The sequence below is a fragment of the Scyliorhinus torazame genome, chromosome 3 (assembly GCF_047496885.1).
Source record: "Scyliorhinus torazame isolate Kashiwa2021f chromosome 3, sScyTor2.1, whole genome shotgun sequence".
Taxonomy (NCBI): domain Eukaryota; kingdom Metazoa; phylum Chordata; class Chondrichthyes; order Carcharhiniformes; family Scyliorhinidae; genus Scyliorhinus; species Scyliorhinus torazame.
Genome location: NC_092709.1, coordinates 17,932,546 through 17,954,356, shown reverse-complemented (window position 1 = coordinate 17,954,356; position 21,811 = coordinate 17,932,546). Strand labels below are relative to the sequence as shown.

The window sequence follows — 21,811 nt, the reverse complement described above, 5'->3', positions numbered from 1 at the left end:
ACCACTCTAAAGCCCATCTACACTATTCCCTTATCGTCCATATGTCTATCCAATGACCATTTGAATGCCCTTAGTGTTGGCGAGTCCACTACTGTTGCAGGCAGGGCATTCCACACCCTTACTATTCTCTGAGTAAAGAACCTACCTCTGACGTCTTATATCTATCTCCCCTCAATTTAAAGCTATGTCCCCTCGTGCTAGTCATCACCATCCGAGGAAAAAGGCTCTCACTGTCCACCCTATCCAATCCTCTGATCATCTTGTATGCCTCAATTAAGTCACCTCTTAACCTTCTTCTCTCCAACGAAAACAGCCTCAAGTCCTTCAGTCTTTCCTCATAAGATCTTCCCTCCATACCAGGCAACATTCTGGTAAATCTCCTCTGTACCCTTTCCAATGCTTCCACATCCTTCCTATAATGTGGTGACCAGAACTGCACGCAATACTCCAAATGCAGCCGCACCAGAGTTTTGTACAGCTGCAACATGACCTCATGGCTCCGAAACTCAATCCCTCTACCAATAAAAGCTAACACACCGTACGCCTTCTTAACAACCCTCTCAACCTGGATGGCAACTTTCAGGGATCTGTGTACATGGACACCGAGATCTCTCTGCTCATCCACACTGCCAAGAATCTTACCATTAGCCCAGTACTCTGTCTTCCTGTTATTCCTTCCAAAATGAATCACCTCACACTTTTCTGCATTAAACTCCATTTGTCACCTCTCAGCTCAGCGCTGCAGCTTATCTATGTCCCTTTGTAACTTGTAACATCCTTCCGCACTGTCCATAACTCCACCGACTTTAGTGTCATCTGCAAATTTACTCACCCATCCTTCTACGCCCTCCTCCAGGTCATTTATAAAAATGACAAACAGCAGTGGCCCCAAAACAGATCCTTGTGGTACACCACTCGTAACTGGACTCGTCTGAACATTTCCCATCAACCACCACCCTTTGTCTTCTTCCAGCTAGCCAATTTCTGATCCAAACTGCTCAATCACCCTGAATCCCATGCCTCCGTATTTTCTGCAGTAGCCTACCGTGGGGAACCTTATCAATCGCTTTACTGAAATCCATATACACCACATCAACTGCTTTACCCTCATCCACCTGTTTGGTCACCTTCTCAAAGAACTCAATAAGGTTTGTGAGGCACGACCTATCCTTCACAAAACCGTGTTGACTATCTCTAATCACATTATTCCTTTCCAGATGATTATGCATCCTATCTCTTATAAACCTTTCCAAGATTTTGCCCACAACAGAAGTAAGGCTCACTGGTCTATAGTTTCCTGGGTTGTCTCTACTCCCCTTCTTGAACAAGGGGACAGCATTTGCTATCCTCCAGTCTTCTGGCACTATTCCTGTAGACAAAGATGACTTAAAGATCAAAGCCAAAGGCTCAGAAATCTCCTCCCTGGCTTCCCAGAGAATCCTGGGATAAATCCCATCCGGCCCAGGGGATTTATCTATTTTCACACTTTCCAGAATTGCTAACACCTCCTCCTTATGAACCTCAAGCCCTTCTAGTCTAGTAACCTGAATCTCAGTATTCTCCTCGACAACATTGTCTTTTGCCTGTGTGAATACTGATGAAAAATATTCCTTTAGCACCTCTCCTATCTCCTCGGATTCCAAGCACAACTTTCCACTATTGTCCTTGACTGGCCCTACTCTTACCCTAGTCATTCGTTTATTCCTGACATATCTATAGAAAGCTTGAGGGTTATCCTTGATCCTACCTGCCAAAGAATTCTCATGTCCCCTCCTGGCTCTTCTTAGCTCTCTCTTTAGGTCCTTCCTAGCTAACTTGTAACTCTTGAGCACCCTAACTGAACCTTCATGTCTCATCTTTACATCAGCGTCCTTCTTCTTCTTGACAAGTGTTTCGACTGCTTTAGTAAACCATGGTTCCCTTGCTCGACCACTTCCTCCCTGCCTGACAGGTACATACTTATCAAGGACACACAGTAGCTGTTCCTTGAACAAGCTCCACATTTCCATTGTGCTCATCCCCTGCAGTCTTCCTCTCCATCCAATGCATCCTAAGTCTTGCCTCATCGCATCATAATTGCCTTTCGCCCAGATATAACTCTTGCCCTGCGGTATATACCTATCCCTTTCCATCACTAAAGTTAACGTAATCGAATTGTGGTCACGATCACAAAGTGCTCACCTACCTCCAAATCTAACACCTGTCCTGGTTCATTATCCAGTACCAAATCCAATATGGCCTCGCCTCTCGTTGGCCTATCTACATACTGTGACAGGAAACCCCCCTGCACACAGTGGACAAAAACGGACCCATCTAAAGTACTCAAACTATAGCATTTCCAGTCAATATTTGGAAAGTTAAAGTCTCCCATAACAACTACCCCGTTGCTTTCACTCCTATCCAGAATCATCTTTGCAATCCTTTCCTCTACATCTCTGGAACTTTTCGGAGGCCTATAGAAAACCCCTAACAGGGTGACCTCTCCTTTCCTGTTTCTAACCTCAGCCCATATTACCTCAGTAGACGAGTCCTCATCAAATGTCCTTTCTGCCACCGTAATACTGTCCTTGACTAACAATGCCACCCCTCCCGCTCTTTCATCACCTTCCCTGAGCTTACTGAAATATATAAACCCCGGCACCTGCAACAACCATTCCTGTCCCTGCTCTATCCATGTCTCCGAAATAGCCACAACATCGAAGTCCCAGGTACCAACCCATGCCGCAAGTTCATCCACCTTATTCCGGATGCTCCTGGCATTGAAGAAGACACACTTTAAACCACCTACCTGCCTGCCGGTACACTCCTGTAACTTTGAAACCTTACTCATGACCTCACTACTCTCAACCTCCTGTATACTGGAGCTACAATTCAGGTTCCCAAGCCCCTGCTGAACTAGTTTAAACCCTCCCGAAGAGCATTAGCAAATTTCCCCCCCCCCCCCCCCAGGATATTGGTACCCTTCTGGTCCATGTGTAGACCATCCCATTTGTAGAGGTCCCACCGACCCCAGAATGAGCCCCAATTATTCAGAAATCTGAAACCCTCCGTCCTGCACCATCCCTGTAGCCACCTGTTCAACTCCTCTCTCTCCCTATTCCTCGCCTCGCTATCACGTGGCACGGTTAACAACCCAGAGATAATAACTCTGTTTGTCCTAGATCTACGTTTCCACCCTAGCTCCCTGAATTCCTGCCTTACAACCGTATCCCTTTTCCTACCTATGTCGTTGGTACCTATGTGGACCATGACTTGGGGCTGCTCCCCCTCCCCCTTAAGGATCCCGAAAACACAATCCGAGACATCACGCACCCTGGCACCTGGGAGGCAACACACCAACCGCGAGTCTCTCTCGTTCCCACAGAATCTCCTATCTATCCCCCTAGCTATGGAGTCTCCAATGACTTAATGCTCTACTCCTCTCCCCCCTTCCCTTCTGAGCACCAGGGACAGACTCTGTGCCAGAGACCTGTATCCCATGGCTTACCCCTGGTAAGTCCCCCCCCCCCCAACAGTATCCAAAGCGGTATACTTGTTACTAAGGGGAACGACCACAGGGGATCCCTGTACTGACTGCTTCCTCCCAGCCCCTCTCACCGTCACCCATCTATCTTTATTCTTCGGAGTAACTACATCGCTGAAGCTTCTATCTATGACCACCTCTGCCTCCCGAATGATCCAAAGTTCATCCAGCTCCAGCTCCAGTTCCCTAACGCAGTTTCTGAGGAGCTGGAGATGGGTGCACTTCCCACAGATGAAATCAGCAGGGACACTGACGGTGTCCCTCACCTCAAACATTCTGCAGGAGGAACATTGCACTACCTTCCCTGCCATCCTCTCTAGATAAAAAAAGAAAAAGAAAGAAAGAGCTTACCTGTTATTCACTCCCCTCTCAGCAAGCACTCACTCAGAAACCTCTGCGCCCTGCACGATAACACCTGAGGGAAAAGAAAAGAAAAACTTACCAGTCACCAGCCAATCCCTTACCCGCAGGCTGTGACTTCACGGTTCAACTTCTACCTGCCCTCGAGCTTTCCTCTTGATCTTTACAGCAGTTGTTTTGTTTTTGGTTGGAGGAGGGGGTAGGGAGGGAAACACTGAAGAAGTGTTTTGGGTTTAAGTGTCACTTGACAACAGCTCCTCCACAAACCACCTTCAAGTTAGGGTGAGCATAACAGACGTATGCAAATTGCCCCCACAACAGCCAATCAGCAGCTCCACTCTACTGCCCTCTGCTGGATGCTTGTCTTCACTTGAACAGCTATGGTCTCTTGCTCAGGTACACCTTCAAGTTGGGGTGAGCACAACAGACATTTGCAAATTGCCCCCGCAACAGCCAATCAGCAGCTCTGCTCTACTGCCTTCTGCTGGATGATCTTTTGACTTAACTCCACTTTCCTGCTCACTCCTCTCATTCCTTCATTCCTGAGACCAAATTTCTGTCTAGCGCAGCCCTAAATATACACAACCATGTAGAGTCCCCGGCTTTCTGGCACAGAGGATTCCAAAGATTAACGACCCTTTGAGTCGTTAATCTGGACCCTAGATTTTCCTTCACCTCAGTCTCAAATGATCGCCACTCTTACCCTGAGAATCTTGCTTCCCTGTTCTAGATTGCACAGCAAAGAAGCCGTGTCTACCCTCTCAAGTCCCAGATCACCTCCTGCTCTTCAAAACTCAACAGAATATAGGCCTAAAAACGTATTCATCCTCCCATCATAGGACATCGCTTTCATCGCAGGAACAAAACTAGGAACCTCACCACCGCCAATGTTAGTATATCATTCCTTAGATATGGAGACCAAAACTGCGCATAGTTCTTTTAGTACAATCTCAAAAATATCCTGTACAATTGTACCAAGAGGTCCTATACTCTCATGCCCTTGCCATAAAGGCCAACATACCAATTGCTTTCCTAATTGCTTGCTGCACCTGCAGGCTAGCCTCGTTTTTCTTGTAGGAGTACACCCAATTCCCTCTGATCGTCAACATTTTAAAAAGTTTAATGAATTAAAAATATTCTCTCAGCTCGGGGTATGGCCGGATAATCCCTGCGACTGGCGCAAATCGCGCCACGCCGCCCTGACGCCGGCACGCGATTTTCCGCAGAGCACTGCCCATGCGTGGATCCCGTGGTGCCCAGTTCGCGCCAGGATCAGCAGCTGGAGCGGCCAGAATTGCTGATCCTGAGGCCGCGTTGTTACTCGACGGCGTTTGCGACGGCGTCAACACTTAGCCTCAGGATCACAGAATCCTGCCCTCTGTTTTTCTATTTTATTTTTAACCAAGGTGAAAAGCCTCACACCTCCCCACATTAAACTCCATCTGCCACCTTGTTTCCCACTTAATTGGTCCACTTGTCTTTGCAACCTCTGCATCCTCCTCATAGCTTACATTTCCACATAACTGTATCATAAGTGAAGATAAATTCATTACTCTCTGCCTCTTCATTCGAAGTAATTCATGTACATTGTAAACATCTGAAGCCCCAACCCCGAAGCTTGCCGCACATTGTCACTTACCTAATTGGTTCAAAAACATTTTGAGAGTTCGGAGGTCATGAAAGGCACTATGTGAATGCAAGTTCTTTTTTCTGATGGTGGATTTGAACAGGTTGGGCAACATTCAATCTCACCCTGATCCTGTCTTCGCCCATCGTCGGATACCAGATAAGGGGGAAGAAAGGTGGCTTATACCTCCTTCCCCTACTTTAGAGGCAGAACGTTCCCTGTGGATTGGACAGGGAATTTGGTGACACTTCTCACTAATCTTAATAAGATCACTCCTCTTCCTTCAGGTCCCATGGCATAAGAGGACGTTGGGAACCACAGACTCCACTGGGAATGGTCTGCGATTGGGCTTGGCAAAGTACTGCAGTGGTTTGCTGCTGTCTCCGCAGTATGGCTTGTGAGGAAACTCTCCTTTTCTTATCGTCTGCCCTCAGGCTGATAATCAACCTGTTTGGCCACGCTATGAACATACGTTACATGGCCATCAACTCCTGAAGCGTGACTTTAACCCAAGACTTCTGGCCTGGAAGAGGAGGTGGCTACCCACTAGCTTCCAAAACTTAAAATACTAGACCTTCAAAAGGTTCAAACCCTGTGGAAAGAGTTGGTTGTGCTTTTTTTGGTCTTACACTAAATATTTCACTTGGCTTCAGAGCTGTGGCAGATTCATTGCAGCAAGTCTTTACTCTCGGTGACCTGGAGTGCAGCTTCGCCGACCCAGTGTCTAAAACAGCTGTGGTATTGTCAGAGACTGAACAGAAAATCCTTCCCGCATGGTTCTGGTTTAGTCTCATCATTTTCCAGAAAGGGAGTGCGATACAGGCCGTGGGGGAATGCGAATGGTTGGTTTTAATTGCCGCGCAGATGTATCAACGTAATCCATCATTGTTAATTTTCAGTAGTTACAAGGTTAACTAATTTCTCCTCAGGATGTAAAACAGTTGCTTTTGCTGAACTATATTTTGTGACTGACGGCGGGGGGTCTGCACGCCACCACCCCGGGTTAACCCATCTTTCTGCCACATGCTCGGAACCTGGGAATCTTCTCCTCTTATCCAGGTTTTTCCCTGTTTCTCTCCTCATCTTCTCTTCTGCAGCAGTCATTGACACCTCCTATGGAGCCATCTTTTGTTTCTTTACTTGTTCCACTGCTACCCCAATTCATCATCCCTTCTCGTCGTCATTGAATCGCTCCTGGGCTCCTCTGGCATGGCGGCGCTGCTGCCTCACAGCGCCAGGGACCCGGGTTCAATTCTGACCTCGGGTGACAGTCTGCGTGAAGCTTGCATGTTCTCCCCCTGTCTGCGTGGGCTTCCTTCCGGGTGCTCCGGTTTCCTCCCACAGTCCAAAGATGTGCGGGTTAGGTTGGTCGGACATGCAAAATTACCCATTAGTGTCCAAAAAAGGTGAGGTTACTGGGTTACAGGGATAGGGCGGGGACGTGAGCCTAGATTGGGTGCTCTTTCAGAGGGCCGGTGCAGACTCGATGGGCCGAATGGCCTCCTTCTGCACTGTAGTGATTCTGTGATTTTGGAGGACTTTGTTTTTTGCATTTTGCCTGCCCCACTTCCCTCCTGCTCTACACTCACTTACAAACCATTAAAAACCGTGAACATCTTTCCAATTCTCAGAGGTCATCGACCTGAAACATTAGCTCTGTTCCTCTCTCCGCAGACCATGCCCTGCTGTTGAGCGTTTGCCAGCATTTTCTATTTTTTATTTTGGGTTTCCAGCATCTGCACAGTATCATCTTTTGTTTCAATGTGAACTCCCCCAAACTCTTAGTGCATCACTGCTGGCCTTCCGCAGTGTCTCTGGTGTAACGACCTGCATTTATGTAGCACCTTTTATGCTTCACAGAACAGGAAAATCCAACCAAATGACAACAAATCATAGCAACAGCCCATTTTTAGAGTCTGCACCTCCTCATTCCGGCAGAAATAGTTTCTATCTATCCATCTACCCTGTGCATTCCCTTAATGTTTTGAAAACTTTGATAAAATTACCCCTTAACTTTCTCAATTACAGAGAATACAACCATAGTTTGTCTAATTGCTACTCATAATCTGACCCTTGGAGTCCTGGCATTGTTCCCAAAGGACACAATACCTACATATAGTGAAATATTTTTATTGTATATCCACACTGCAACACACAAGTAAAATGTAAGCCACCACACAAGCAGCTCACTTACGGCTTGCTCCAAGCTTCATATATTCAAATGGAGGGACCAGTCCTCTGAAGGCAAAAGGAACATGTCCAGGCAATACACCACATTTTTGCATGCAACAAAAGCATGGTGGACAGCAGTTCCCTGGTGCATTCTGAATGGCAATGCCCCGACCAGAGTCGACATGGCAACCAATTGGCACCCTTTTCCTGTGCAGTATGAATTGTTGCTCCTTTTGAAATTTGGCATTCATGTGTCTATCCTGATTGAGCGCAAGAGAAAAAGCTTGGATAGCATACCTCTGTTTTTATGATACTAATCTTTTTTTGTTGAATGAAGCTTCTAAGAAAGTTTAAAGGAAAACTTTGCTGCAGAAATCCCATTCATTTTTTGAAGCAGGGCACATAAAATAGTTACTTCCTCCCTTTCTTACATTTCCATATGCCATATCCTTCCATATCAGGCTAACTGAGCAATATATTCCCCAGACCCTGTCAATATAACAATGGAGCATCATGAACATGCCTGGAGACAGCAGTAGACAGTATTCAAAGGGGCCTCCACTAGTATGCGTAACGGGTTTAAGATTGGAAATTTAGATAATAATCAAGTATGAATAGCTTATGGAGGAGAAACAGATTATAGATGATTGGGAAGGCCCCCTGAGATATACATATGTTAATGTATAGTGAAGGATGTTGATGGGGCAAACAGCCAAATACACTGAAGGCATAATCAAAGAACAACAAAGGTATCATTGCCCAGACTCTGAAAAGCCGGGAGGGGCAATTACCCCTAGCAGCCTCAGAAAGCAGATAGGCCAGTTTCCAGCCACCAAACCTGAAGACCAAGTTTTCTGCAAACACGTTTCCAAGACTAGAGCCAAGGCAGTGCAGAAAACCTTTGTAACAGCAGTTTTAAAATATTTTTGCTGGACCAGGAAACAATGGTTCCCAGATGTAAGTATTATTCCTGTATTGTGTAGGAACTATAGTTGTTTATTGAATTTGGTAGCTGCTTGAGGAACAGGGGAATTCTTACAGAATTCAGATATCATAGATATATTGTGTAACAAAGGTACGTTTTATAGAAACTGTGTGTGTTCAATAATTCATACATCTTAATTGTGCGAGAGTAGAGTATTCCTGTTTGTATATATTTGTCTTTTTACTTTAATAAATAATCTTTAATAACTGTTACATGACGACTGGGGTATTTATTCTCACTGGGGTTTCACTTGTCTCATCACATTAAATAAAACTATACACCAAGACGAACCGGTGTTCCAAGTTGGGATACCCTCGCAGATAACATCAACGTGCTTAGCGATAGAAATTAGTTACTCAGTCACTACGAGACTGTCCACAGTCCCCCTGGATAGGGCTGTGGGGATTGGGGGGCAAAGTCAGGCATTATGACTTGGCATTGTGCCTATCATCTACCCGTTGCCACTGATATTTTACCTGGACCGGCCTTAACTGGGTGCCCAGCAACATGGCTCTACTCCGCTGGGGACTGCATGCAGTCCCATCAGCAGCCACTAATCCCAGTCACTCTGCTGGGATGAGCACACTGCCAACAGTTTGACTGACCAGCAGCTTTTTGAAGGTGTGACTTCCTCTCCGATGGGGGCAGAGGGTTTTTCCGGAGCGAATCAACAACCATAAAATTGATTCTGGGGTGACCCAGCCATGCAGAGGAGGGCTCACCCCGATCTTTAAACTGGGAGCCGGACGTCTAGGTAAAATTCAGCCCATAGTCCCGCACCTCTGGAAAAGTATCTGGTATCCTCTGCTTCACCCCGAGGGTAGTGCGGGTGAGATAGGAACGTCACGGTGTAAAAACCAGAGGCGCAACTCTGTACACAGTACAACGTAATGGAATTTCTTCTTACCATATTGCCAGGGTTAGCACATTGTGGCCTTGCCCCACATACTGCGGCAACATCGCTCACGAAACAGACTCAACAGCAGAGAGAGCTTTGCATATTCAGTTTAATTTGGTTTCACAGAAACACCAGATATTTACATACACTCGTCAAAAACCACCAGCACAAACTGATTTTCAGTGTCACAGTAGATAATTGTAATGTGCATAGCTCCATGCTAACCATTGCATACACTGTACACACAACATCCTCAGCAAACAGAACCACCGTACATAGAAAACGTAGCAGTAAATAGGTAACATCAAGTTACACACACACCCATACTCACACATACACAGACACATTATATACACACACACGCACAAAATCTTTCATTTTAACACATACACGGTAAAGCAGTAGACAGATAGGCAGTTTCGTACTGTTGAACCTCAAAGACAATGTCTGCAGAACAGAGAGGGTCCTGCTCCCAGGCTCTCATTTCAGTGGGAGGGAATCACTGGAATGAGGCCTGGTCAAAGCAACAACACTCTTGAGTTACAGCTGATGGAAGACTTCAAAGTACACTGTAAAAAAAACACACACTTAAAGAATTTTACAACTAGCCATAATCGGAATTCAAAGTACAATCACATACGAAAAGAGAGGAGGGAAAATAAAAGAGAGAATCTTGGTCACTGCGCCCAGAGTCTGTTGATACTCATGCTTCGGGTTCATACTCTTGGTATTCATCCTATACAGAGTGGAACCAGAGAAAAAGATTAGTTTACATTCAACCTTTCCTACCTTCTCTTTCTGCCTTGGGATGCTCCCTCAAGATAGCACCTCCGCATGGTTAACTGCCACACCCAGATGTGGGGTTTTTAACCAGGTCTCATGGGTGGCTCCAAGTATCACCCGCTCGCATTGCACCAATGTAGAGGGAGTTGGGAGTGTAGGGGTACTGTCACTGGACTAGTAATTCAGGGATCCAGGGGCTGGTTTAGCACAGTGGGCTAAACAGCTGGCTTGTAATGCCGAACAAGGCCAGCAGCATGGGTTCAATTCCCGTACCGGCCTCCCCGAACAGGCGGCGGAACATGGTGACCAGGGGTTTTCACAGTAACGTCCATTGAAGCCTACTTGTGACAATAAGTGATTATTATTATTATTATTATTAATGCTCTGGGGACCTGGTTTCAAATCCCACCACGGCAGACGGTGACATTTGAATTCAATTTTTTAAAAATCTGTAATTAAATGTCTAATGAGCCTCAAATATTTATTAAGGTATTTGCAAAATTTTTATAACAATAACAAAAACAATAACATTGACATGGTAAAATAAACATTTCCCCACCCGACCCAACCTTCACACACCTCAACCATCTAACACCTATCTGCCCGCACCCCCCCCTTCAGAATGCTGCCTCTGCCAACATTTTAATTTTCCCCGAGAAAGTCGACGAACAGCTGCCACCTCCGAGAGAACCCCAACATTGACCCTCTTAAGGCGGACTTTATTTTCTCGAGACTGAGAAACCCAGCCATGTCACTCACCCAGGTCTCTACACTCGGGGGCTTCGAGTCCCTCCACATTAAAAGGATCCGTCTCCGGGATACTAGGGAGGCAAAGGCCAAGACGTCGGCCTCTTTCACACCCTGAACTCCTGGATCCCCTGACACTCCAAAGATCACTACCTCTGGACTCGGCGCCACCCGAGTTCCTAGCACCGCGGACATTGCCTTCGCAAACCCCTGCTAAAACCCCCTAAGCTTCGGGCATGCCCAGAACATGTGGACATGGTTTGCTGGGGTTCCCGCGCACCTCACACATCTATCTCCTACCCCGAAAAACTTGCTCATCCTCGCCGCCGTCATGTGTGCTCGGTGGACCACCTTAAATTGTATTAGGCTAAGCCTGGCACATGAAAAGGTGGAATTGACCCTGCTTAGGGCGTCCGCCCATAGACCCGCCTCTATCTCTCCACCTAGCTCGTCCTCCCACTTGCCCTCAAGCTCCTCCACCGGGGTTTCCTCCGCCTCCAACAGCGACTGATAGATATCCAACACCTTCCCCTCCCCCACCCAGGGCCTCAAAACATTGTTGATTGTCGTAAAAACCCACCTGGTTCACTGATGCTCTTTGCGGAAGGAAATTATCTGCTTTTACTTGGTCTGGCCTACATTGGATTGGATTTGTTTATTGTCACGTGTACCGAGATACAGTGAAAAGTATTTTTCTGCGAGCAGCTCAAACAGATCATTTAGTACGTGAAAATAAAAGAAAAGAAAAAGAAAATATACAATAGGGCAACACAAGGTACACAATGTAAATGCATAGACACCGGCATCAGGTGAAGCATACAGGAGTGTAGTATTAATCAGGTCAGTACATAAGAGGGTCGATTAGGATGTGACTCCAGATCCACAGCAATGTGGTTGACCCTTAACTGCCCTTTGAAATGGCCGTGCGAACCACTCAGTTCAAGGGCAATTAGGGATGGGCAATAAATGCTGGCCTAGCCAGCAACGCCCACATCCCATCGACGAATTTTAAAAAAAAGTTTGGTGCTTACAATCTAGTTAGTCTAGCCTAAGGGAAATATTTTTTGAACTCTTGGTGAGTTCTAGGCCTCAAAACGAACAATCATTTTCCACATCACTTCCGCTGGGCTGACAGATGACAATTTGGTAGCAGTTTTCCTACTCCTTGCTTGGAATTCAGATTTCTTTCTTGCATTTGTTTTTTTGCGATGTGGGCATCACTGTTAAGGCCAGCATTTATTGCCCATCCCCATATTGCCCGAGAGAAGGTGGTGGTGAGCTGCCTTCTTGAACCGCTGCAGTACGTTTTAGTAGGTACATCCAGAGTGCTATTAGTGAAGAAACAGTGACATAGTTCCGAGTCAGGATGCTGCACTGCTTTTGGGTGGGGTGGGTACTTGCAGTTGGTGGTGTTCCTATGTGTCTGCTACCCTTGTCCTTCCAGGTGGTAGTGTTCGCAGTTTGGAAGTTTCTGTCAAATGAGTCTTGGTGAGTTGCTGCGGTGCATCTTGCAGATAGTACACACTGCTGTCACTTTCATAGAATCCCTAGTGAAGAAGGAAGTCATTCGGCCCATCGGTTGGGCACTGACCCTCTGAAAGAGCACCCTACGTAGGCCCACACAGCCACCCTATCCCTGCAACCTATTATCTCCATTTAAACTGCACATCCCTGGACACAAGGGACAATTTAGCATGGCCAAACCACCTAACTTGCACGTCTTTGGACTGCGGGAGAAAACCGGAGCATCTGGAGGAAACCCACGCAGACACGGGGAGAACGTGCAAACTCCACACAGACAGTTAGAACATAGAACATAGAACAATACAGCGCAGTACAGGCCCTTCGGCCCACGATGTTGCACCGAAACAAAAGCCATCTAACCTACACTATGCCATTATCATCCATATGTTTATCCAATAAACTTTTAAATGCCCTCAGTTACCCAAGACCGTAATTGAACCCTGTGAATCTGGCACTGTGAGGCTGCAGTGCTACTCGGTCTGTGTGTTGTTGATGGAGGGAGTGAACGTTTAAGGTCTTAGATGGGGTGTCGATCAAGTGGGCTGATTTGTCCTGAATTAAGTCAAGCTTCTCGAGTGTTGTTGGGAGTTGTATTTATTCATGCAATTGGAGATTATTCCATCGCACTCCTGACTTGTAGATGGTTGCCAGGCTTTGAGGAGTCAGGAGTTGAGTTACTTGCCGTAGAATTCCCACCCTATGCGATGCTCTTGTAGTCACGAAGTTCGCTGGTGCCTCTAGTTCCTCACTTGAGCGAACATGTATGAGCTCAGAAATTGAGAAGTGGACATCACGTGGAGCCTGACTCTTAACCTCCTCACTAGATAGCAACCAGAGCAGGCAACTTGGTTGATGCTCAATCTCTTGTGCCAGGCCAATTATCAAATAGCAGTTACTGCTTGTCTGCGTTCAGCTGACTTAACATTGACTGGATAGTTGAACCTGGCACCATCTGGTCTGTATCGCCTCTGAGGAACACACAGAATTTGCAGCAGAGAAATAGGCCACTTCGAACACGGTTCTATGCCATGTTTATACTGTGTACAAGCCTACTCCCATTCTGCTTATTTCTTCTTCGCCAGCTCTATTATCCCTCTATTCCCTGCCCTCTCTCATGTTTACATCAAGCCTCTGTTAAATTGCATCAGTGTTATCACTTTCAAAAGCTCCATGTTGCAGTGCCCTGGTCCTTAGCACACTGTGTAGTTGCTATCTTACATGCAATCTCTCATTATGAACTCATCCACAAGTGGAAACATTTTCTCCACATCTACTTTATTGACTGACTATTGTTACAAATGTGAGGTTTTATAGGATTGTTATATTTCAGGACTGCGTCTTTAATTTAGGGCAAAATGGAGGAATGAAGTGTCATGCGACCTGTTCTGAACTCTGATGACAGCAAGACTGGGTGGGTTGTTTGTTCGAGGTCAGAGGGGGACCCAGGTTGTTTTAGAGGAAGGAAGTTCAAAATGTTCAATGCCTGCAGACAATGACAAAAACATTTGTATTGATGGGGGATGGACTGTTTATCTCCAAAGTCCCAGGAAGGTGTTAGAAATGTCAGGTTTTGAAAACAGTTAAACTTTAAATTGTCTATTTAATTTCAATGTGGAATGAAGTTGGGAGTCAAAAGGAAAGCTTTTAACTGGATACAAGGCCTGTGTGATTCACAGTGCTATGGAGGTGAGCTTTGAGAGGGTGTCTATGGAAAGCCATTGCGTAATTGGGTTACATTTTTTCCTAAGAACATCACTGCTCGTCACGGACAGGTTCAGTGTGGAAGAGGCTGAGAGTGAGAGAGAGAGAGACAGCTGAGAGATAAAGGTAGCTAGTCTCTATGGGTCACCGCACAAGAATGTGGGTGGGTCTTGTGCTTGGACTAAAGAGACCAAGGTCACACGAGCTTAAACAAAGCTGACAGATTTGCCAAGCTTTGGCTAGAGGGAGGAATATACAGGTTAATATACACCATGGAAGTCAGTTTAAAGAGACCACTTAAGGGACAAGAATAGCCATACAGAAAGATTTTTTAAGGGACAAGAATAGCCATAGAAAAAGATTTTCGATGATTTTCAATGTTAAATTGCGGACCTTTTCTGTAGTTTAGAGTATAAGTTGCCAATTTTAATAATGTTTCATCTATGTTGCTTTTAGATTGTGTATAACAGTAAAAGTCTTGGAAATTTTCCTGAGCAATTGCTTTAAGTTGGTCACAGGGAATTCAAGTTTCTTGTTATAAGCTATCAGTCTCTACAGGGTTTGGAACACCGTGCGCCTCTACTCACTACCCAGTCTCATGCTAAGAACAAAGAAATGTACAGCACAGGCCCTCCAAGCCTGTGCCGACCATGCTGCCCATCTAAACTAAAATCTTCTACACTTCCTGGGAATCCCTCTATTCCCATCCTATTCATGTATTTGTCAAGATGCCCCTTAAACGTCACTATCGTCCCTGCTTCCACCATCTCCTCCGGCTGCGAGTTCCAGGCACCCACTATCCTCTGTGTAAAAAACTTGCCTCGTACATCTCCTCTAAACCTTGCCCCTCGCACCTTAAACCTATGCCCCCTAGTAAGAATGGACACTTGTGCAATATGTTCTCAGGCTGTCTCTGTCTTTGGGATTGTACCCAAGTCGATAAGAGAGGAAAGGGCAACATGTATTACAAAAGGTAACTGCAGAATTAAAAGAAAATTGAAGTCGCTGCACAGCATTTCTCAATGTTTTCCCTCTGTCCTCTTCACTGCTACTTAAATAGCCAAGAGAAAGTGCATTTGAACCGTGGAAAGCCACCTGAATTTTCCCACAGGAACAACAGTCATACATCACGATCACTTGAAGTTTAGTTCTGCAGATTCTGGTACCACTTGTAACCTCAGCATTGGATTCCTGACATGTAATTCAAAAATCTATCCAGCAAGTTACACTGTGTGGTTCAGGTTTAGTCTCTTCAAAAAGCTTGTTTAAACTCCCCCATTCTTTATTCCCCACAATGAGACCAATTTCATGAACTTACCCCGGGGGCTGCTCCAAAGGTCTCAGCATCAGGATCTATCTGCAGTGCTTCTGTGCTGTCGATCACACCTTCCTGAGGGAAAAGATCTTCATCCTGTCAACAGAATAAGTCAGAATCAGTGCTGTTGCATTCAATCCTGAGCTACCAAGAGTAATTTGTTGTAAACGTGTTGGGTGGTATCCTAAACGGCTTTGTACTAAACATTTCTGGACTTCAGCATACCAGGGCGTCGTTGCTTTGTGAGATGCGATCAGGCCCGTTATTCTGAAGCTCGCATTGTTGGCCTCGTCTGGGGGATGGTCTGCTCATTCGCAGGCACCCCCTGACAATTTTGGAGATGATACGAAAATGAATGATTTCAAAGCCAACTAATTAGAGGCTGGACAGTTCCAAGTGGTCCAGACCATTCCCAGACTCGTGAGTGTGCCCGTGAAAGAAAAGTCCGATCAGACCTAACCTGTATCCGATTACACTGCCCATCCATGGGCCTGGGAATATGGCCTGTTTCTGGTATACTTGGCTTCCGCCAGTGGCCACCCTATAACAACATGTGCCTGGGCACAAGAACTGAATATCGCTACTGCGCTCATTGCATACGGATGACAGGATTAGGTTAGGAGAGATCTTGCAATAAACGTTTACTTCAACAATAAAATTGCAAGACCAAGCCAGCAACTTTTTTAACGAGGGGGCTTTCACGATGGCTCCGCCTCCTCCAAAGCGACGTACTCTAGGAGTACGCCACGCGCAGCATCGACGGCCTCAGGGTGTTGCCTGAGGCCCACCCCCCGATGCCCCACCGCCGACCGGCCAAGTTCCCGGTGGCATCGGTCGCGTGTGCTATCATCCGATGGGCACTCAGCTTGGCAGCTGCGGACTCAGTCCAGCGCCGCCAAGGTCGGGGAGGGCCAATTCGCGGGCAGGAGGGATTTTGGCAGGGGCTGGGGCAATGTTGGGGGGTGGTCTGGGGTTCGCGAGCCAGCCAAAGCGTGGGCACTATTTTGCAGGCTGGCACTGTGCGCGGCAGGCACATGTTGCACTGCGCGGCCGTTGCAGGCCGCTGCTGTGTGCATGCGTGGCCACGGACCCGCCAATTCCCTGGTCCATATCGGCTGCTAGCCCCCAGCCAAACGGAGGATCGGTGGCATTTTTGGGCCGAATTTGTGGTTGTAAAACCCCACAATTCCCACGCTGGCGTCAGGACATAGCCTCAAAATCGGAGAATCCAGCCCCTAGCGTGGGACTTGAACCTGGCACATAGTGACTCAAAGGCAAGGGTGCTACCAACTGAACCACTCTTGATAGCCTTTACAATCGGAGGGGCATATAGGAGTCACATCAACTCTGGGCACGATATCATTTTATTAGACATCTGTGACAAAACTAGACACCAGCCCGAGAAAACAGAGTCATTTGTGTTGATTCCTGCCTTCAAAGTGCATTGCACCTATCAATTCTTCACTGGCTGGTAGCTCCATTATTGCTCTGCTAGAGAAATAGTGGAAATCCAGAACCCCTCTTCTCTGAAAAAGCAGTTGAGGACTTCGAGTTAAGTCAACTGTAGATTTAAAGGCTGACATAGATTATCATAGAATTTACACTGCAGAAGGAGGCCATTCGGCCCAACGGGTCTGCACTGGCTCTTGGAAAGAGCACCCTACTCAAGGTCAACACCTCCACCCAACACTAAGGGCAATTTTGGACACTAAGGGCAATTTATCATGGCCAATCCACCTAACCTGCACATCTTTGGACTGTGGGAGGAAACCGGAGCATCCGGAGGAAACCCATGCACACACGGGGAGGATGTGCAGACTCCGCACAGAGAGTGACCCAAGCCGAAATCGAACCTGGGATCCTGGAGCTGTGAAGCAATTGTGCTATCCACAATGCCACCGTGCTGCCCCATGGATATATTTTGCTCAGCGAGATTATTAAGGGCGATGGAACGAACACAGAAAATGGAGTTAAGGTACGGATCAGTCCAATTGAATAGTGATATAGGCCCGAGGGGTTGAATGGCTTTCTCCTATGCTTTGCTGCTTTTCACACATTGCTGTTTGCTATTTACATAATATTTTGTCCTTTTGAAATGCACAATCGTAGCACACTGCCGGGAGACCAAGGAGCTGATAAATCAGTTGTCAAGCTGTCCATTAAGTCGCAAGACTCTGGTTAGGAATCGTAAAATGATGGGGTGTAGTCAGAAAGGCAAGAGCAGTTGGCAAGATGTCAGTCAATTGACACTGGCTAATGAGTAAGCAGCAGAGTTGGCAGGTTGCCTGGAGCTGGCAGTAGGAAGCACATGGATGGGGCAGGGATGATCTGCCAGTTAGTCACCATCTCAACTGCATTAATCATGTAGCAAGAAATTCGATAGATAATTTATGATCCACTATGATTATATATCCACATTTGTTTTCCTTCCCACCCTACAAAAGTGCCTGTACCACATGCAAGGCCAGTCCAAAAATATTAGGTGCCCTCAGCAAACCTTCAGCTTTATACCCCTGCACCCCACCCCCTCCTCTGCCACTCTCCCCCCACCACCACCACCTCGCCTCCAATCCAAATAACTGTCGAAAATGAACACTGCGCATTAGAGCAAATTTAAAAAACTGCATTTGTAATTTCAGATTTAAAAGAGAGCATTGTGATACCGATTGCACACTCCCATTGTTCTACACCAGGATATGCACTCAAAGAAATGCCCATTATGTAAAGCTGTGTGTTCCTGCAATAGTTACTCTGCTACTTGCACAATCAATAATCAATCAGTGAGCTGGATTAAATTACTTTCTTAGACATCATTTATTGGCTCACGGTTTTGGAATGGTCATTTGATGGACATATTTATAAAACTGTTGCATAACCAGAATGAGATAGTGTTAATTTTTAGAAAAGGTTAGCTATGTAAATACTATATCGGAACTCTTTCCAGAAAAGATGCAGATTGGACTGGAAACATTGGGCAGAATTCAGCGGGAGGCCCTGAAATCGGTTCAGGCCAGCGTGAATTTCCCGCAGGGCCTTCCATTGGTGCCTGCCACGGGTGATTGAAAAACCTGCTGGAGGCCTGCATTTGCAACCCGTTAATGGGATCCAGGTGAAGGCCCCCACCACCCACGCCTGATTCTCTGCGGTGCCGGCGGGAAAACCCACCCAAGCAAAAGATGTTCGGGAAATGTGGTGCGAAGATATCGGAACTCACCTGTACAATGTCTGGGGCTGACTCCAGAGGTCAGGATGGAGGATGGCAGCAACCGGAAGACCACAGGAGTGGGCGGGAGGGGGGGGGGGGGCGGGGGGGGGGGGCGGGAATGGAAACATCTATATGCGAAGCCTTGGAGGGGGCCCATCCTCTAACCTCAGAGTTTTCCTGGAGATCCATCTTCATTTTCAGGAGGTCGTCCATCTTTCTTCAACAGTGGGTCGGTGATGTTGGGCGCCTTTTCAATACGTGCTCGGGTAGGTTGGCGGACTATATGCCATCCAGGCCTGCCCAGCCACGGAATACGGCGCAACGCCCTGGGTCCGTCAGTAATGATGTCAGGACCGGAAGATTTGATGTGCTTTCCCGCTCTGGTCTCTGCAGCGGGAAAAACACTCCATGTCCCCACCCCTGCCATGGGATTAGTTCCAGGATGGGAAATTCCACCCATAAACTCTGTTTCTCTCTCCACAGATGCTGGGCTGGATTCACCATTGGTCGACGCCAAAATCGCGAAACACGATTGGGCAGAGCATAGCCTCCAATGCCAAAACCGCGGGACGTTTAAGCACCGGTGGCATATCATCAGCGGGCCTGACCCTCTATTCTTCGGGGCCTCCGTGATTCACCGCCGCCGATGGGCCGAGCTCCCGACGGCGCGGTTCACTTGTGGTCTCAGCGGTCGGCAACCCGGCGTGGCGGCTGCGGACTGCTTCCGGCGCCACCACAGTCCGCCGGGAACCGTGCTGCTGGCCGGGTGGGGGGCTTCAGCTAGGATTGGTGGGGGGTGGCCGGGGGGGGGGGGGGTAGTATTTGGCAGTTTGGGTCTGCGCACGGCCGGCGCCATGTTTTACAGCACGACCACTGCAGGTAGCCGCCGGGTGCATGCGCGGCCACGGACACGGCCATTTTCCAGCCGTTTTTGTCGTGGGAGGCCGGGAGTTTTACTTGGCACGGTTGTTAGCCCCTCACCGGTCGCAGGATCGGTGAGGGTTCGGTGACAAGTTTTCCGTCGTAAAACGCCAATGTTCTTCCACTGGCGTGAACACTGAGCCTCAAAAACGGTGAATCCAGCCCCCTATGTTTTTCCAGCACTTCCTGTTTTTATTATCAAAGCTGGCCGATAGTTTATTTAAATAGAACAGGTAAGTGTACAGTATACCGTATACAAGAGTGAATAACATCGAATTTGCAGCATAGGAATGGGCCATTCCATCCAACCAGCTTGTGCCAGAGTACAAGTTGGACACAAATTCCCATACATCCTGTTTCATCTCGCTCTATCAGCATAATCTACTATCCCTTTCCGCCTCATGTGTTTCTCTAGCTTTTCTTTAAATGCATCTTTCCTTTTGGCCTTAACTACTCTTTATGGTAGTGAGTTCCACACTCTAGCCAGTCTCAGGATAAAGATATTAGTTTATCAATTTCCTCTCATTATCTTCTACTTTGGACCTTCATTTTGGACTCCTCCACAATTGGAGATATGCTCTCCACAGGTTAAACTGATTACTTTTGTGGTGAGCCACTTATGGCTATTGTATATACTCACTGTTGTTCCATTATTACTATTGTCTTCAACATCCACTATTGTATATACTTACTGTTGTTGCTGTTACTGTTGCTGTTGAATTGTTGTGTTGATGCTGCTGTTAGCTCCGCCTGTGGCTCCGCCCCTCTGAGGAGGTATATAACCGGCCGATCTGAGTCAGGCTCTCAGTGCGGGAGAAGCTACAGGTTGGCACACATCTAGTTGATTAAAGCCACTGTTCTTTGGTACAAATTGCCTCGATTGAATTGATGGTCATCAACTTTACTGTATTAAACCCCAACATAATCTTAAAAGCCCCTCAGTCTTCTCTCTTCTACAGAAAAGCGTCACCCTTGAATGAACTTTGCAAGTCTTTTCCGGATCTTGCACTTCTTTTCTGAACCACCTCCAGGGACTCTATATCCTTTTTCGAATATAGAGACCACGGGCGAGATTCTCCGTCCCGCCAGCCCCATTTTCCGGTGTGGCGCACATCCGCCGCCAGCGGGATTCTCCGTTGGGAAACCCACGGCATGGGTGCGCAGCCGGCTAAGCTGAGGATCCTGCCGACGCAGAATCCTGCAGCAGAAATTGACAGAGAACCCCAAGTGTGGTCGAACTAGGTTTTGGTACATGTTCAGCAGAACCTCTCTGTTTTCAATATTATTCGATCTCTCCAGAAACAGACACCAGTGCTTTTTGTTTGCATTTATTAACCTGCGCTACTTAAAAAAAATATATATATTTTATTCAAGATTTTTTGGCCAAACATAACAGTACGTAGTGTTTCTTTTAAACAACAATAAAGCAATATAAATAACAGTGGCCAGTTTTAAACAAATAAATAAATAATATATGAAGAGAAACAAAAACCAAACTAAATGGCAACTGCCTTGTCAAAAATAAATACTCTCCAAAGATACAATCTAACAGTCCAATATACATTACCTAAAACAAGTGCCTATACATATACAATAACATCCCTGAGAGTCCGTCCGATTCCTCCCCCCCCCCTCCCCCCAGGGTTGCTGCTGTTGTCTTCTTCTTTTCCATTCCCTCTATCATTCTGTGAGGTAGTCGACGAACGGTTGCCAGCGCCTGGTGAACTCTTGAGCCGAACCCCTTAGTACGAACTTAATCCATTCTAACTTTATAAACCCTGCCATGTCGTTTATCCAGGTCTCCACACCCGGGGGTTTGGCCTCCTTCCACATTAACAATATCCTGCGCCGGGCTACTAGGGACGCAAAGGCCAAAACATACGCCTCTCGCCTCCTGCACTCCCGGCTCTTCTGCAACCCCAAATATAGCCAACCCCCAGCTTGGTTCGACCTGGACCCCCACCACCTTCGAAAGCACCTTTGCCACCCCCACCCAAAACCCCTGTAGTGCTGGGCATGACCAGAACATGTGGGTGTGATTCGCTGGGTT

At 46.9% G+C, this 21,811-nt stretch overlaps 1 protein-coding gene across 3 annotated transcripts in view; it reads right to left on the bottom strand.

Annotated features, from left to right (window-relative positions):
• Nucleotides 1-9,656: 9,656 nt before the first annotated feature.
• Nucleotides 9,657-21,811, bottom strand: part of LOC140408311 (alpha-synuclein-like) — a 144,409-nt gene continuing 132,254 nt past the window's right edge. For all 3 annotated transcript variants that reach the window (XM_072495336.1, XM_072495337.1, XM_072495335.1), the window contains exons 5-6: nt 15,639-15,731; nt 9,657-10,301 (exon numbers count right to left, since the gene is read on the bottom strand). In XM_072495336.1, the coding sequence (XP_072351437.1) occupies nt 10,269-10,301; nt 15,639-15,731 (126 nt within the window). In that variant the 3' untranslated portion in view covers nt 9,657-10,268. The remainder of the gene's footprint in view (nt 10,302-15,638; nt 15,732-21,811) is intronic.